We start from the raw sequence: 16,678 nt of genomic DNA on the forward strand, positions 1-16,678 counted from the left end.
AGCTCTTATCCAGAGCGACTTACAGGAGCAATTAGGGTTAAGTGCCTTGCTCAAGGGCACATCGACAGATATTTCACCTAGTCGGCTCGGGGATTAGAACCAGCGACCTTTCGGTTACTGGCACTATGCTCTTAACCACTAAGCTACCTGCTAGATGTGAGAACTTCTACACAGAATATAGTTACGGTTATGGGATAGATAACCTGTGGTCCCTCCTCCATCAAAACGTCACAGCTTTCCGTATAAAACAAACGTGACCCCGTGCTGAAGGCGCATAGCTCTGCAAAGCGACTTTAGCAGGGCACTGTCAGGAGAAGGTGCGTGCGGGTCAGAGGCAAGTGGCACGAAGTTGTTTATGACAAATAAAACAAAAAAAAAGGAAGGATGCACAGTTGTGAGGCGAGTCGGGCGACCTAAGTGAAAGAAAAGCGTTGAAAAGAAGAATGAGAAAGAAAAGTCAATAGGCGGTATGCGTTCAGTTACTAGAATGATGATGGAGACCGTTATTGCACTGGGTAGATTTTAGGTTGACCCGTGCTGGGGAATTTATTCATTTGGAAGGGCTGTGCGATTGATGTCTAATGGCTGAATACACAGCTGGATTTCTATGGATCACAAACCAACGAAAATGGATTTCCTCGGGAGAGAACATACGTGTATGAAGAAGCCAAATGAAAGTGCGAGAAAATAGTTTGTAAACTGCTATGAAGTTGATTTGAAAGTTTTAAACATACTTTTACGCGTAGGAGCCTTGGGAAATAGTCGCTGGTGTGAATCTGTTATTAGACTATTTCGTTTACCGAAGTGCTTCCCAAACCAAATGCCTCATTGAGAAACAGAAACATGTATCTCGGTAAAGCTCTTCTGTTTGGCTTACTCCTAAACTGCGCGACCACCAGTCTGTCTCTGTCAACCTGCGCCACGGTGGATATCGATCATGTGAAGCGGAAGAGGTTCGAGGCGATACGGGGACAGATACTGAGTAAACTCCGGCTGACCAGCCCGCCACACTCCCTGGGACCCAGTCAGGTCTCCTACCAGATCCAGTCGTTGTATAACAGTACCAGGGAGCTTCTAGAAGAGTTGGGAAGAGACAGGCAGCAAAGTTGCGGCCAAGACAACACGGAGACCGAATATTATGCCAAAGAGATATACAAATTCAACATGGTCCAGGGACCGCCAGAAAACAGTAGGCTAAATCGTGTTTTTTTTTATTTTTTTCATTTTAAATGCTCTTTTGGTTGATAAGCTAATTTCTATTATTATTTTTGTGTGAAACTCATTTTTTTTTGATGGCAGTTGGGTGCTCCATTATGCACGAGATCAATGAATAGAGAGCGTGCCGAATGCGTAATTTGGGAAACTAGCGCGTGATCACAAGAGGGAGGGCAGTGAAACTCCTAAAAAGATTGGTTTATCTAGTAGTCATGACGATGATATTGCGTGTATGGAGTGTGTGGATAGGATATAGTAGACTAGGGTTTCCCGAACTCGGTCCTCGGGACCCCAAATGGGTGCACGTTTTGGTTTTTGCGGTAACTCCACACAGCTGATTTTAAAATGTTAAAAGCTTGGTGATTTTAATTGATTATATGAATCAGCTGTGTAGTGCAAAAACCAAAACGTGCACCCCTTGGTGTCACGAGGACCGAGTTTGGGAAAACCTGCAGTACACAGATGGAATGTCTCAGAAACTATATCTGTTGACGTTGCCTTAGATAAGATCGCCTTAGATGTGCTAACTTCATTTCAGTTAATTTCAGTTCACTTTATTGGCCTTATTCAGGAATGTGTCTAGGACTTCAGTGAGATGTGGGAGTAGTAGAAGCTATGTTGTGGATTAACCTGGAAATTGCCTCAGCACTTTCCCCAACCTATTGCAATCCAGAGGACTAGTGTTTTGTGTAAAGTCTATCTCCTCCTCCTCTCCCCACTCCTCCTCCTCCTCTTCCCACTCCTCCTACTCCTCCACCTCTCCCCACTCCTCCTCTTCCCACACCTCCTCTTCCCACTCCTCCTACTCCTCCTCTCCCCACTCCTCCTCTTCCCACTCCTCCTACTCCTCCTCTTCCCACACCTCCTCTTCCCACACCTCCTATTCCTCCTCTTCCCACTCCTCCTACTCCTCCTCTTTCCACTCCTCCTACTCCTCCTCTTTCCACTCCTCCTCTTCCCACTCCTCCTACTCCTCCTCTTTCCACTCCTCCTCTTCCCACTCCTCCTACTCCTCCTCTTTCCACTCCTCCTCTTCCCACTCCTCCTCTTCCCACTCCTCCTCTTCCCACTCCTCCTATTCCTCCTCTTCCCACTCCTCCTCTTCCTCCTCTTTCCACTCCTCCTACTCCTCCTCCTCTTTCCACTCCTCCTACTCCTTCTCCTCTTTCCACTCCTCCTACTCCTCCTCCTCTTCCCACTCCTCTCCCAATCCTCCTCTTCCCACTCCTCCTACTCCTCCTCTTCCCACTCCTCCTCTTCCCACACCCCCTCCACCTCCTCTTCCCTCCTCATTTTCTCCATGGACCCAGTCCCTCTCCCCAGATGTGTCCGTTTCCGTTTCAGCCAGGCCCAAATGAGAGGGACATCTGCCCAGGCTGATTGGAACGGGGAGGGGGAAGGGGAAGCCTTGCTGAGGGGGACAGGAACAGTTAACATGGGGGGACGGGAACAGTTAACATGGGGGGACGGGAACAGTTAACATGGAGGGACATGAACAGTTAACATGGGGGGACAGGAACAGTTAACATGGAGGGACAGGAACAGTTAACATGGAGGGACAGGAACAGTTAACACGGAGGGACAGGAACAGTTAACACGGAGGGACAGGAACAGTTAACATGGAGGGACAGGAACAGTTAACATGGGGGGACAGGAACAGTTAACACGGAGGGACAGGAACAGTTAACACGGAGGGACGGGAACAGTTAACACGGGGGGACGGGAACAGTTAACACGGAGGGACAGGAACAGTTAACATGGAGGGACAGGAACAGTTAACATGGAGGGACGGGAACAGTTAACATGGGGGGACGGGAACAGTTAACATGGAGGGACAGGAACAGTTAACATGGGGGGACAGGAACAGTTAACATGGAGGGACAGGAACAGTTAACACGGAGGGACAGGAACAGTTAACACGGAGGGACAGGAACAGTTAACACGGAGGGACAGGAACAGTTAACATGGAGGGACAGGAACAGTTAACATGGAGGGACAGGAACAGTTAACACGGAGGGACAGGAACAGTTAACATGGATGGACAGGAACAGTTAACACGGGGGGACAGGAACAGTTAACACGGAGGGACAGGAACAGTTAACACGGAGGGACAGGAACAGTTAACACGGAGGGACAGGAACAGTTAACACGGAGGGACAGGAACAGTTAACACGGAGGGACAGGAACAGTTAACATGGAGGGACAGGAACAGTTAACATGGAGGGACAGGAACAGTTAACACGGAGGGACAGGAACAGTTAACATGGAGGGACAGGAACAGTTAACACGGGAGGGACAGGAACAGTTAACACGGAGGGACAGGAACAGTTAACATGGAGGGACAGGAACAGTTAACACGGAGGGACAGGAACAGTTAACATGGAGGGACAGGAACAGTTAACACGGAGGGACAGGAACAGTTAACACGGAGGGACAGGAACAGTTAACACAGAGGGACAGGAACAGTTAACATGGAGGGACAGGAACAGTTAACACGGAGGGACAGGAACAGTTAACATGGAGGGACAGGAACAGTTAACACGGAGGGACAGGAACAGTTAGCAGATGGAAGGACATCCTCCATTCCTTAGCCTGGCTTAGACGGATCAGAGATCCACTCCCCACCCTATTCCCTATCATCTCACCTACATATCTCCCCTAGAGGCCCTGGTCTAAAGTAGTGCACTATGTACGGAATAGGGTGCCATTTGGGAAGCAACCACTTTCTGCCCTGAGGGGAGGCTTGGCTGGGGCTTCACCCTCCCTTTCCTTCACTCTGTCTCGGTCTTAAAAGTGACAGGAGAAGTTGGCTGATGGAATGGACCTCCCTCCTCTTTAGCCTGGCTTAGATAGCATCCCAAATGGCACCCTATTCCCTATTCCCATAGGAGCCTCATCAAAAGTAGTGCACTACATAGGGAATAGGGTGCTATTTGGGATGTAAAAAAAGGGATCCCTGATCACCCCTTCCCTCCACACACTGACAGCCCCAGGGGAGATTTGGCTAATGGCTGGGTGTAGAGTTCCTCCACTGGGCTGTTAAATGTAGCAATCTTGGATGTCGGATCCCATCCCATCGCCTACACACACTGTTTGCCTGCTCCGTGCCAGGGGAAGTTTGGCTAGGGCTTCAGTCAGTTCTTCCACACTGGAGTGGTTGGTGTTAACAGTGCACTCTCTCTCGCCTCACCTGGCCCTGTGGCCCTTGCATGGTGCATTCCACCTCAGTGGAGAGACGTGAAGCAAACAGATCCTCCTCTGGTGTGTGTGAGTGAGAGAGAGACCTCCTCTGGAACTTTGGGACACAGTTCATCTTCTTCATCATCATCAGTTGGATTGTTCCAGCCTCAGACGTTTGAATTTTATAGCCTGCAGCTAACTCTTTTTATACAGCAGCACAGACAGTATGGGCCCAGGCTATGAATCTAGTGATTTAAATATGAGAAAACCCCTTCACTCAGGTTCTTTATGGTCAGTTTTCTTATTCATATTTTATAGCATTATTATTGGCACCAGCACCAGTCACATTACACTTACTGTACTGCTTTACGGTCGCAGCCAAACCTAAAATATGCACCATAAAAAAAAACATTATTATTTCAGTTGAGCTGGCCATTAAGTGTACCGCAATGGAAACAGTCCTACAACTACAGCTGGTAACGTTTGGTGGACATCAGGGCATAACGTTATGAAATGTCTGTAGTGGTCCAGGACCACACTGATATCGACACATGTCAATACTTTGAGGGGATTCAGCAATATGAGGTCTGAGTCACAATTTCTGAGAAGAGAGAGAGAGGGATATAGCGAGGGTTAGCGTTTTTAAGTGTGTAAGAATTGGAAGAAGGCCTTGTGGGTCGACGCAAAGCCTATTGCATCATGGTCCCTATTGCATCATGTTGTAGTAAAATGCCTCCCCCTCTCTCTCTCCATCTTTATTTCTCTCTCTCTCTCTCTCTCTCTCTCTCTCTCTCTCTCTCTCTCTCTCTCTCTCTCTCTCTCTCTCTCTCTCTCTCTCTCTCTCTCTCTCTCTCTCTCTCTCTCTCTCTCTCTCTCTCTCTCTCTCTCCCCTTCTCTCTCCCCTCTTTCTCTTCTCTCTCCCTTCCCCTCTCGCTCCCCCTCTCGCTCCCCTCTGCCTCCTCTCGCTCCCCCTCTCGGTCCCCCTCTTTCTCTCTCTGTCTCTCTCTCTTGTTCCCCCCTCTCTCTCCCTCCATCTCTCCCTCATAGCTCTGTGTTGGATCATACAAAGTGGTCCTGACAACACACAGCAGGGACAGATTGCCACTGCTTCCTTTACCTCCTATTTTCTGAAGCCCAAAAATACTTACAATGTAAACAAACATAATGAGTGAGGTATAGTGAGGAGGCTCCAGGGTGAAGTTTCCCCTAGGGACAGATCTGGGATCAGCTTCCCATCCCTCAATCCTAACATTAACAATTAGTGGGAAAAATGCACAAATGACCCAAGATCAGTGTCTAGGGGCAACTTCACCCTACTCCCATTTAGGATACACCATTCCTCTTGTTTACAAAGCTCTGCCTCCTCCAGAATAGACATAACATTACAGTTTTTTCCCTGGGGTCAAAGGTCAAACTATCTTAATGATCCCAATCAATATTGATTAATGATCTTCCTCTTTAGCCACTTAGCTCATCCTAATAAACTATTATCCCATGTAGTATATAGAAAAGGTGACAATAGTCATCTATACAGGATAGGTCCAGTTTAGATTGACTGAATATTCAAAATGAAGACTTTCAAAATGATAATACTCCGTATGAAAAGACAGTGGTCAAACCGACGACAAAATGAAAGAGTCACATAATCTCATACTTGGTGTGGTTGAGAAGCTTTTTTTTTTTTTTTTATCCTTTATTTAATCAGAGAGGTCACATTGAGATTTCCATCTCTTTTCCAGGTGAGCTCTGGCCAAGAGAGCTGCATACACATAGAAAACACAGGAGACACAACACAACATAAAAGATAACTATAAATGAAAGTTAAAAACAGTGCAAAGTGCATAAGAGCTTAAAAGAGCAGGTCACACTTGTCAGTTGTCAATCGCCTCATCATGCATATACAGTATTCACCCCAATGGGACTAATGACATCTGCATACGCTGCTTTCTGGAAGGAGCCAGCAGCCAACAGACCAGACCTCGGGTTTATATATTCTCTGTTGTGCACATCGCCCTTTCCCTCAGCTGGCCTGGCTACAGACTTTTAGACTTCCATTTACCACAGAGAGGAAGAGAGCTAAGCTTTTCGAATGTCTTCCAACTCCAGGAAGCCTGTCTTGGCACTGCTGTAGGAGTTAGTCTTTACACCTGAGAATTTGTAGTGGCTTGAATTACTCAAGAAAACACTGCACACAGGTTCAACATTGTTATAGTGCCATTGGCCAAAATGGCACCCCTGATTGTGGAAAGAAAGAGAGGACATATCATGATGACATTACATCACAGTGTTATGATGAAACTCCCTTTGCCAGGTGCACAAACTTCCTCATATCAAATATCTGAAGTTATATCACCTTGATCAAGGTGCGTTCCACGCTGCTAGATCTGTTTTACTACAGACCAGATCTAGATCTGTTTTACTACAGACCAGATCTCTACTAGATCTGTTTTACTACAGACCAGACTAGATCTGTTTTACTACAGACCCAACTAGATCTGTTTTACTACAGACCAGATCTCTACTAGATCTGTTTTACTACAGACCAGATCTCTACTAGATCTGTTTTACCATAGACCAGATTTCTACTAGATCTGTTTTACTACAGACCAGATCTCTACTAGATCTGTTTTACTACAGACCAGATCTCTACTAGATCTGTTTTACTACAGACCAGATCTCTACTAGATCTGTTTTACTACAGACCAGACTAGATCTGTTTTACTACAGACCAGATCTCTACTAGATCTGTTTTACTACAGACCAGATCTCTACTAGATCTGTTTTACTACAGACCAGATCTCTACTAGATCTGTTTTACTACAGACCAGACCAGACCAGACTATATCTGTTTTACTACAGACCAGACCAGACTAGATCTGTTTTACCACAGACCAGACCAGACTAGATCTGTTTTACTACAGACCAGATCTCTACTCGATCTGTTTTACTACAGACCAGACCAGACCAGACTAGATCTATTTTACTACAGACCAGACCAGACTAGATCTGTTTTACTACAGACCAGATCTCTACTAGATCTGTTTTACTACAGACCAGATCTCTACTAGATCTGTTTTACTACAGACCAGATCTCTACTAGATCTGTTTGACTACAGACCAGACCAGACTAGATCTGTTTTACTACAGACCAGATCTCTACTAGATCTGTTTTACTACAGACCAGATCTCTACTGGGGTGTTTTTACTACAGACCAGATCTCTACTAGATCTGTTTTTACTACAGACCAGACCAGACTAGATCTGTTTTACTACAGACCAGATCTGTACTAGATCTGTTTTACTACAGACCAGACTAGATATGTTTTACTACAGACCAGACCAGACTAGATCTGTTTCAGACCAGACTAGATCTGTTTTACTACAGACCAGACCAGACTAGATCTGTTTTACTACAGACCAGACCAGACTAGATCTGTTTTACTACAGACCAGACCAGACTAGATCTGTTTTACTTCAGACCAGACCAGACTAGATCCGTTTCAGACCAGACTAGATCTGTTTTACTACAGACCAGACCAGACTAGATCTGTTTTACTTCAGACCAGACTAGACTAGATCTGTTTTACCACAGACCAGACCAGACCAGACTAGATCTGTTTTACTACAGACCAGACCAGACTAGATCTGTTTTACTACAGACCAGACCTTTACTAGATCTGTTTTACTTCAGACCAAACTAGATCTGTTTTACCACAGACCAGACCAGACCAGACTAGATCTGTTTTACTACAGACCAGACCAGACTAGATCTGTTTTACTACAGACCAGACCTTTAATAGATCTGTTTTACTTCAGACCAAACTAGATCTGTTTTACCACAGACCAGACCAGACCAGACTAGATCTGTTTTACTACAGACCAGACCAGACTAGATCTGTTTTACTACAGACCAGACCAGACTAGATCTGTTTTACTACAGACCAGACCAGACTAGATCTGTTTTACTTCAGACCAGACCAGACTAGATCCGTTTCAGACCAGACTAGATCTGTTTTACTACAGACCAGACCAGACTAGATCTGTTTTACTACAGACCAGACCAGACTAGATCTGTTTTACTACAGACCAGATCTGTACTAGATCTGTTTTACTACAGACCAGACTAGATATGTTTTACTACAGACCAGACCAGACTAGATCTGTTTCAGACCAGACTAGATCTGTTTTACTACAGACCAGACCAGACTAGATCTGTTTTACTACAGACCAGACCAGACTAGATCTGTTTTACTACAGACCAGACCAGACTAGATCTGTTTTACTTCAGACCAGACCAGACTAGATCCGTTTCAGACCAGACTAGATCTGTTTTACTACAGACCAGACCAGACTAGATCTGTTTTACTTCAGACCAGACTAGACTAGATCTGTTTTACCACAGACCAGACCAGACCAGACTAGATCTGTTTTACTACAGACCAGACCAGACTAGATCTGTTTTACTACAGACCAGACCTTTACTAGGATCTGTTTTACTTCAGACCAAACTAGATCTGTTTTACCACAGACCAGACCAGACCAGACTAGATCTGTTTTTACTACAGACCAGACCAGACTAGATCTGTTTTACTACAGACCAGACCTTTAATAGATCTGTTTTACTTCAGACCAAACTAGATCTGTTTTACCACAGACCAGACCAGACCAGACTAGATCTGTTTTACTACAGACCAGACCAGACTAGATCTGTTTTACTACAGACCAGACCTTTACTAGATCTGTTTTACTTCAGAAAAGACCAGACTAGATCTATTTTACTACAGACCAGACCAGACTAGATCTGTTTTACTACAGACCAGACCTTTACTAGATCTGTTTTACTACAGACCAGACCAGACTAGATCTGTTTTACCACAGACCAGACCAGAGCAGACTAGATCTGTTTTACCACAGACCAGACCAGACCAGACTAGATCTGTTTTACTACAGACCAGACCAGACTAGATCTGTTTTACTACAGACCAGACCTTTACTAGATCTGTTTTACTTCAGACCAGGCTAGATCTGTTTTACTACAGACCAGACCAGACTAGATCTGTTTTACTACAGACCAGACCTTTACTAGATCTGTTTTACTTCAGACCAGACCAGACTAGTTCTGTTTCAGACCAGACTAGATCTGTTTTACTACAGACCAGACCTTTACTAGATCTGTTTTACTTCAGACCAGACTAGACTAGATCTGTTTTACCACAGACCAGACCAGACAAGACTAGATCTGTTTTACTACAGACCAGACCAGACTAGATCTGTTTTACTACAGACCAGACCTTTACTAGATCTGTTTTACTTCAGACCAGACCAGACTAGATCTGTTTTACCACAGACCAGACCAGACCAGACTATATCTGTTTTACTACAGACCAGACTAGATCTGTTTTACTCCAGACCAGACTATATCTGTTTTACTACAGACCAGACCAGACTATATCTGTTTTACTACAGACCAGACCAGACTAGATCTGTTTTACTCCAGACCAGACTAGATCTGTTTTACTTCAGACCAGACCAGACTAGATCTGTTTTACTACAGACCAGACCAGACTGTTTATCAGACCAGACTAGATCTGTTTTCACAGACCAGACATAGATCTGTTTACTACAGACCAGACCAGACTAGACTTTCTCAGACCAGACCTTTACTAGATCTGTTTTACTTCAGACCAGACCAGACTAGATCTGTTTTACCACAGACCAGACCAGACCAGACTAGATCTGTTTTACTACAGACCAGACCAGACTAGATCTGTTTTACCACAGACCAGAGACTAGACTCTACTAGATCTGTTTTACTACAGACCAGACCAGACTAGATCTGTTTTACTACAGACCAGATCTCTACTAGATCTGTTTTACTACAGACCAGATCTCTACTAGATCTGTTTGACTACAGACCAGACCAGACTAGATCTGTTTTACTACAGACCAGATCTCTACTAGATCTGTTTTACTACAGACCAGATCTCTACTAGATCTGTTTTACTACAGACCAGATCTCTACTAGATCTGTTTTTACTACAGACCAGATCTCTACTAGATCTGTTTTTACTACAGACCAGACCAGACTAGATCTGTTTTACTACAGACCAGATCTGTACTAGATCTGTTTTACTACAGACCAAATCTCTACTAGATCTGTTTTACTAAAGACCAGACTAGATATGTTTTACTACAGACCAGACTAGATATGTTTTACTACAGACCAGACCAGACTAGATCTGTTTCAGACCAGACTAGATCTGTTTTACTACAGACCAGACCAGACTAGATCTGTTTTACTACAGACCAGACCTTTACTAGATCTGTTTTACTTCAGACCAGACTAGACTAGATCTGTTTTACCACAGACCAGACCAGACCAGACTAGATCTGTTTTACTACAGACCAGACCAGACTAGATCTGTTTTACTGCAGACCAGACCTTTACTAGATCTGTTTTACTTCAGACCAGACTAGATCTGTTTTACCACAGACCAGACCAGACCAGACTAGATCTGTTTTACTACAGACCAGACTAGATCTGTTTTACTACAGACCAGACCTTTACTAGATCTGTTTTACTTCAGACCAGACCAGACTAGATCTGTTTTACTACAGACCAGACTAGATCTGTTTTACTACAGACCAGACCTTTACTAGATCTGTTTTACTACAGACCAGACCAGACTAGATCTGTTTTACCACAGACCAGACCAGACCAGACTATATCTGTTTTATCACAGACCAGACTAGATCTGCTTTACTACAGACCAGACTATATCTGTTTTACTACAGACCAGACCTTTACTAGATCTGTTTTACTTCAGACCAGACCAGACTAGATCTGTTTTACTACAGACCAGACCTTTACCAGATCTGTTTTACTTCAGACCAGACTAGTTCTGTTTTTACAACAGACCAGACTAGATCTGTTTTACTGCAGACCAGACCTTTACTAGATCTGTTTTACTTCAGACCAGACTAGATCTGTTTTACCACAGACCAGACCAGACCAGACTAGATCTGTTTTACTACAGACCAGACTAGATCTGTTTTACTACAGACCAGACCTTTACTAGATCTGTTTTACTTCAGACCAGACCAGACTAGATCTGTTTTACTACAGAACAGACTAGATCTGTTTTACTACAGACCAGACCTTTACTAGATCTGTTTTACTACAGACCAGACCAGACTAGATCTGTTTTACCACAGACCAGACCAGACCAAACTAGATCTGTTTTATCACAGACCAGACTAGATCTGCTTTACTACAGACCAGACTATATCTGTTTTACTAGAGACCAGACCTTTACTAGATCTGTTTTACTTCAGACCAGACCAGACTAGATCTGTTTTACTACAGACCAGACCTTTACTAGATCTGTTTTACTTCAGACAAGACTAGTTCTGTTTTTACAACAGACCAGACTAGATCTGTTTTACTACAGACCAGACTAGATCTGTTTTACTTCAGACCAGACCAGACTAGATCTGTTTCAGACGAGACTAGATCTGTTTTACTACAGACCAGACCTTTACTAGATCTGTTTTACTACAGACCAGATCTCTACTAGATCTGTTTTTACTACAGACCAGATCTCTACTAGATCTGTTTTTACTACAGACCAGACCAGACTAGATCTGTTTTACTACAGACCAGATCTGTACTAGATCTGTTTTACTACAGACCAAATCTCTACTAGATCTGTTTTACTAAAGACCAGACTAGATATGTTTTACTACAGACCAGACTAGATATGTTTTACTACAGACCAGACCAGACTAGATCTGTTTCAGACCAGACTAGATCTGTTTTACTACAGACCAGACCAGACTAGATCTGTTTTACTACAGACCAGACCTTTACTAGATTTGTTTTACTTCAGACCAGACTAGACTAGATCTGTTTTACCACAGACCAGACCAGACCAGATCTGTTTTACTACAGACCAGACCAGACTAGATCTGTTTTACTGCAGACCAGACCTTTACTAGATCTGTTTTACTTCAGACCAGACTAGATCTGTTTTACCACAGACCAGACCAGACCAGACTAGATCTGTTTTACTACAGACCAGACTAGATCTGTTTTACTACAGACCAGACCTTTACTAGATCTGTTTTACTTCAGACCAGACCAGACTAGATCTGTTTTACTACAGACCAGACTAGATCTGTTTTACTACAGACCAGACCTTTACTAGATCTGTTTACTACAGACCAGACCAGACTAGATCTGTTTTACCAGACAGACCAGACCAGACTAGATCTGTTTTATCACAGACCAGACTAGATCTGCTTTACTACAGACCAGACTATATCTGTTTTACTAGAGACCAGACCTTTACTAGATCTGTTTTACTTCAGACCAGACCAGACTAGATCTGTTTTACTACAGACCAGACCTTTACTAGATCTGTTTTACTTCAGACCAGACTAGTTCTGTTTTTACAACAGACCAGACTAGATCTGTTTTACTACAGACCAGACTAGATCTGTTTTACTTCAGACCAGACCAGACTAGATCTGTTTCAGACGAGACTAGATCTGTTTTACTACAGACCAGACCTTTACTAGATCTGTTTTACTTCAGACCAGACCAGACATTTACATTTACGTCATTTAGCAGACGCTCTTATCCAGAGCGACTTACAGTTAGTGCATACATTATTCATTTTTTGTTTGTTTGTTTATTCTTTATTTATTTATTTATTCTTTTTTTTTTCATACTGGCCCCCCGTGGGAATCGAACCCACAACCCTGGCGTTGCAAACGCCATGCTCTACCAACTGAGCTACCTCCCTGCCGGCCATTCCCTCCCCTACCCTGGACGACGCTGGGCCAATTGTGCGCCGGCCCATTGGTCTCCCGGTTGCGGCCAGCTACAGCAGAGCCTGGATTCGAACCAGGATCTCTAGTGGCACAGCTAGCATTGCGATGCAGTGCCTTAGACACTGCGCCACTCGACAAGACTAGATCTGTTTTACTACAGACCAGACCAGACTAGATCTGTTTTACTACAGACCAGACCTTTACTAGATCTGTTTTACTTCAGACCAGACCAGACTAGATCTGTTTTACCACAGACCAGACTAGACCAGACTAGATCTGTTTTACTACAGACCAGACCAGACTAGATCTGTTTTACTACAGACCTTTACTAGATCTGTTTTACTTCAGACCAGACCAGACTAGATCTGTTTTACTACAGACCAGACCAGACTAGACTAGATCTGTTTTACTACAGACCAGACCAGACTAGATCTGTTTTACTACAGACCAGACCTTTAGTAGATCTGTTTTACTTCAGACCAGACCAGACTAGATCTGTTTTACTACAGACCAGACCAGACTAGATCTGTTTTACTACAGACCAGACCTTTACTAGATCTGTTTTACATCAGACCAGACCAGACTAGATCTGTTTTACTACAGACCAGACCAGACTAGATCTGTTTTACTACAGACCAGACCAGACTAGATCTGTTTTACTACAGACCAGACCCTTACTAGATCTGTTTTACTACAGACCAGACCAGACTAGATCTGTTTTACCACAGACCAGACCAGACTAGATCTGTTTAATACAGACCAGACCAGACTAGATCTGTTTTACTACAGACCAGACCTTTACTAGATCTGTTTTACTTAAGACCAGACCAGACTAGATCTGTTTTACTACAGACCAGACCAGACTAGATCTGTTTTACTACAGACCAGACCTTTACTAGATCTGTTTTACTTCAGACCAGACCAGACTAGATCTGTTTTTACTACAGACCAGACTAGATCTGTTTTACTACAGACCAGACCAGACTCGATCTGTTTTACTACAGACCAGACCAGACTAGATCTCTTTTACCACAGACCAGACCAGACCAGACTAGATCTGTTTTACTACAGACCAGACCAGTCTAGATCTGTTTTACTACAGACCAGACCTTTACTAGATCTGTTTTACTTCAGACCAGACTAGATCTGTTTTACTACAGACCAGACCAGACTAGATCTGTTTTACTACAGACCAGACCTTTACTAGATCAGTTTTACTCCAGACCAGACTAGATCTGTTTTACCACAGACCAGACCAGACCAGACTAGATCTGTTTTACTACAGACCAGACCAGACTAGATCTGTTTTACTACAGACCAGACCTTTACTAGATCTGTTTTACTTCAGACCAGACCAGCCTAGATCTGTTTTTACTACAGACCAGACTAGATCTGTTTTACTACAGACCAGACCAGACTAGATCTGTTTTACTACAGACCAGACTAGATCTGTTTTACTACAGACCAGACCAGATCTGTTTTACTACAGACCAGACTAGATCTGTTTTACTACAGACCAGACTAGATCTGTTTTACTACAGACCAGACCAGACTAGATCTGTTTTACTACAGACCAGACCAGACTAGATCTGTTTTACTATAGACCAGACCAGACTAGATCTGTTTTACTCCAGACCAGACTAGATCTGTTTTACTACAGACCAGACCAGACTAGATCTGTTTTACTACAGACCAGACCAGACTATATCTATTTTACTGCAGACCAGACCAGACCGCTACTGCTTCAGACCAGACCTCTACTGCTTCAGATCAGACCTCTACCGCTTCAGACCAGACCTCTACCGCTTAAAACCAGACCTCTATTGCTTCAGACCAGCCCTCTACTGCTTCAGACCAGACCCCTACTGCTTCAGACCAGACCTCTACTGCTTCAGACCAGACCTCTACTGCTTCAGACCAGACCTCTACTACTTCGGACCTCTACTGCTTCAGACCAGACCTCTACTACTTCGGACCTCTACTGCTTACAGACCAGACCTCTACTGCTCAGACCAGACCTCTACTACTTGGACCTCTACTGCTTCAGACCAGACCTCTACTGCTTCAGACCAGACCTCTACTGCTTCAGACCAGACCTCTACTGCTTCAGACCAGACCTCTACTGCTTCAGACCAGACCTCTACTGCTTCAGACCAGACCTCTACTGCTTCAGATCAGACCTCTACTGCTTCAGACCAGACCTCTACTACTTCGGACCTCTACTGCTTCAGACCAGACCTCTACTGCTTCAGACCAGACCTCTACTGCTTCAGACCAGACCTCTACTGCTTCAGACCAGACCTCTACTGCTTCAGACCAGACCTCTACTGCTTCAGACCAGACCTCTACTGCTTCAGACCTCTACCGTTTCATACCAGACCTCTACTGCTTCAGACCAGACCTCTACTGCTTCAGACCAGACCTCTACTACTTCGGACCTCTACTGCTTCAGACCAGACCTCTACTACTTCGGACCTCTACTGCTTACAGACCAGACCTCTACTGCTTCAGACCAGACCTCTACTACTTCGGACCTCTACTGCTTCAGACCAGACCTCTACTGCTTCAGACCAGACCTCTACTGCTTCAGACCAGACCTCTACTGCTTCAGACCAGACCTCTACTACTTCGGACCTCTACTGCTTCAGACCAGACCCCTACTGCTTCAGACCAGACCCCTACTGCTTCAGACCAGACCTCTACCGCTTCAGACCAGACCTCTACTGCTTCAGACCAGACCCCTACTGCTTCAGACCAGACCTCTACTGCTTCAGACCAGACCTCTACTGCTTCAGACCAGACCTCTACTGCTTCAGACCAGACCTCTACTACTTCGGACCTCTACTGCTTCAGACCAGACCTCTACTACTTCGGACCTCTACTGCTTACAGACCAGACCTCTACTGCTTCAGACCAGACCTCTACTACTTCGGACCTCTACTGCTTCAGACCAGACCTCTACTGCTTCAGACCAGACCTCTAGTGCTTCAGACCAGACCTCTACTGCTTCAGACCAGACCTCTACTACTTCGGACCTCTACTGCTTCAGACCAGACCTCTACTGCTTCAGACCAGACCCCTACTGCTTCAGACCAGACCTCTACTTCTTCAGACCAGACCTCTACTGCTTCAGACCTCTACTGCTTCAGACCAGACCTCTACCGCTTCAGACCAGACCTCTACTGCTTCAGACCAGACCCCTACTGCTTCAGACCAGACCTCTACTGCTTCAGACCAGACCTCTACTGCTTCAGACCAGACCTCTACTGCTTCAGACCTCTACCGTTTCATACCAGACCTCTACCGCTTCAGACCAGACCTCTACCGCTTCAGACCAGACCTCTACTGCTTCAGACTAGACCCCTACTGCTTCAGACCAGACCCCTACTGCTTCAGACCAGACCTCTACTGCTTCTGACCAGACCTCTACCGCTTCAGACCTCTACTG

General features: G+C 44.6%; 1 protein-coding gene across 1 annotated transcript in view; it reads left to right on the plus strand.

Moving 5' to 3' along the window:
- Positions 1-293: 293 nt before the first annotated feature.
- Positions 294-16,678, plus strand: part of LOC121556169 (transforming growth factor beta-3 proprotein-like) — a 37,159-nt gene continuing 20,774 nt past the window's right edge. The window contains exon 1 of the mRNA XM_041870061.2: positions 294-1,189. Coding sequence (XP_041725995.2) covers positions 844-1,189 — 346 coding nt within the window. The 5' untranslated portion in view covers positions 294-843. The remainder of the gene's footprint in view (positions 1,190-16,678) is intronic.

The sequence above is a fragment of the Coregonus clupeaformis genome, unplaced genomic scaffold, assembly GCF_020615455.1.
Source record: "Coregonus clupeaformis isolate EN_2021a unplaced genomic scaffold, ASM2061545v1 scaf0069, whole genome shotgun sequence".
NCBI classification, from domain to species: Eukaryota; Metazoa; Chordata; class Actinopteri; order Salmoniformes; family Salmonidae; genus Coregonus; species Coregonus clupeaformis.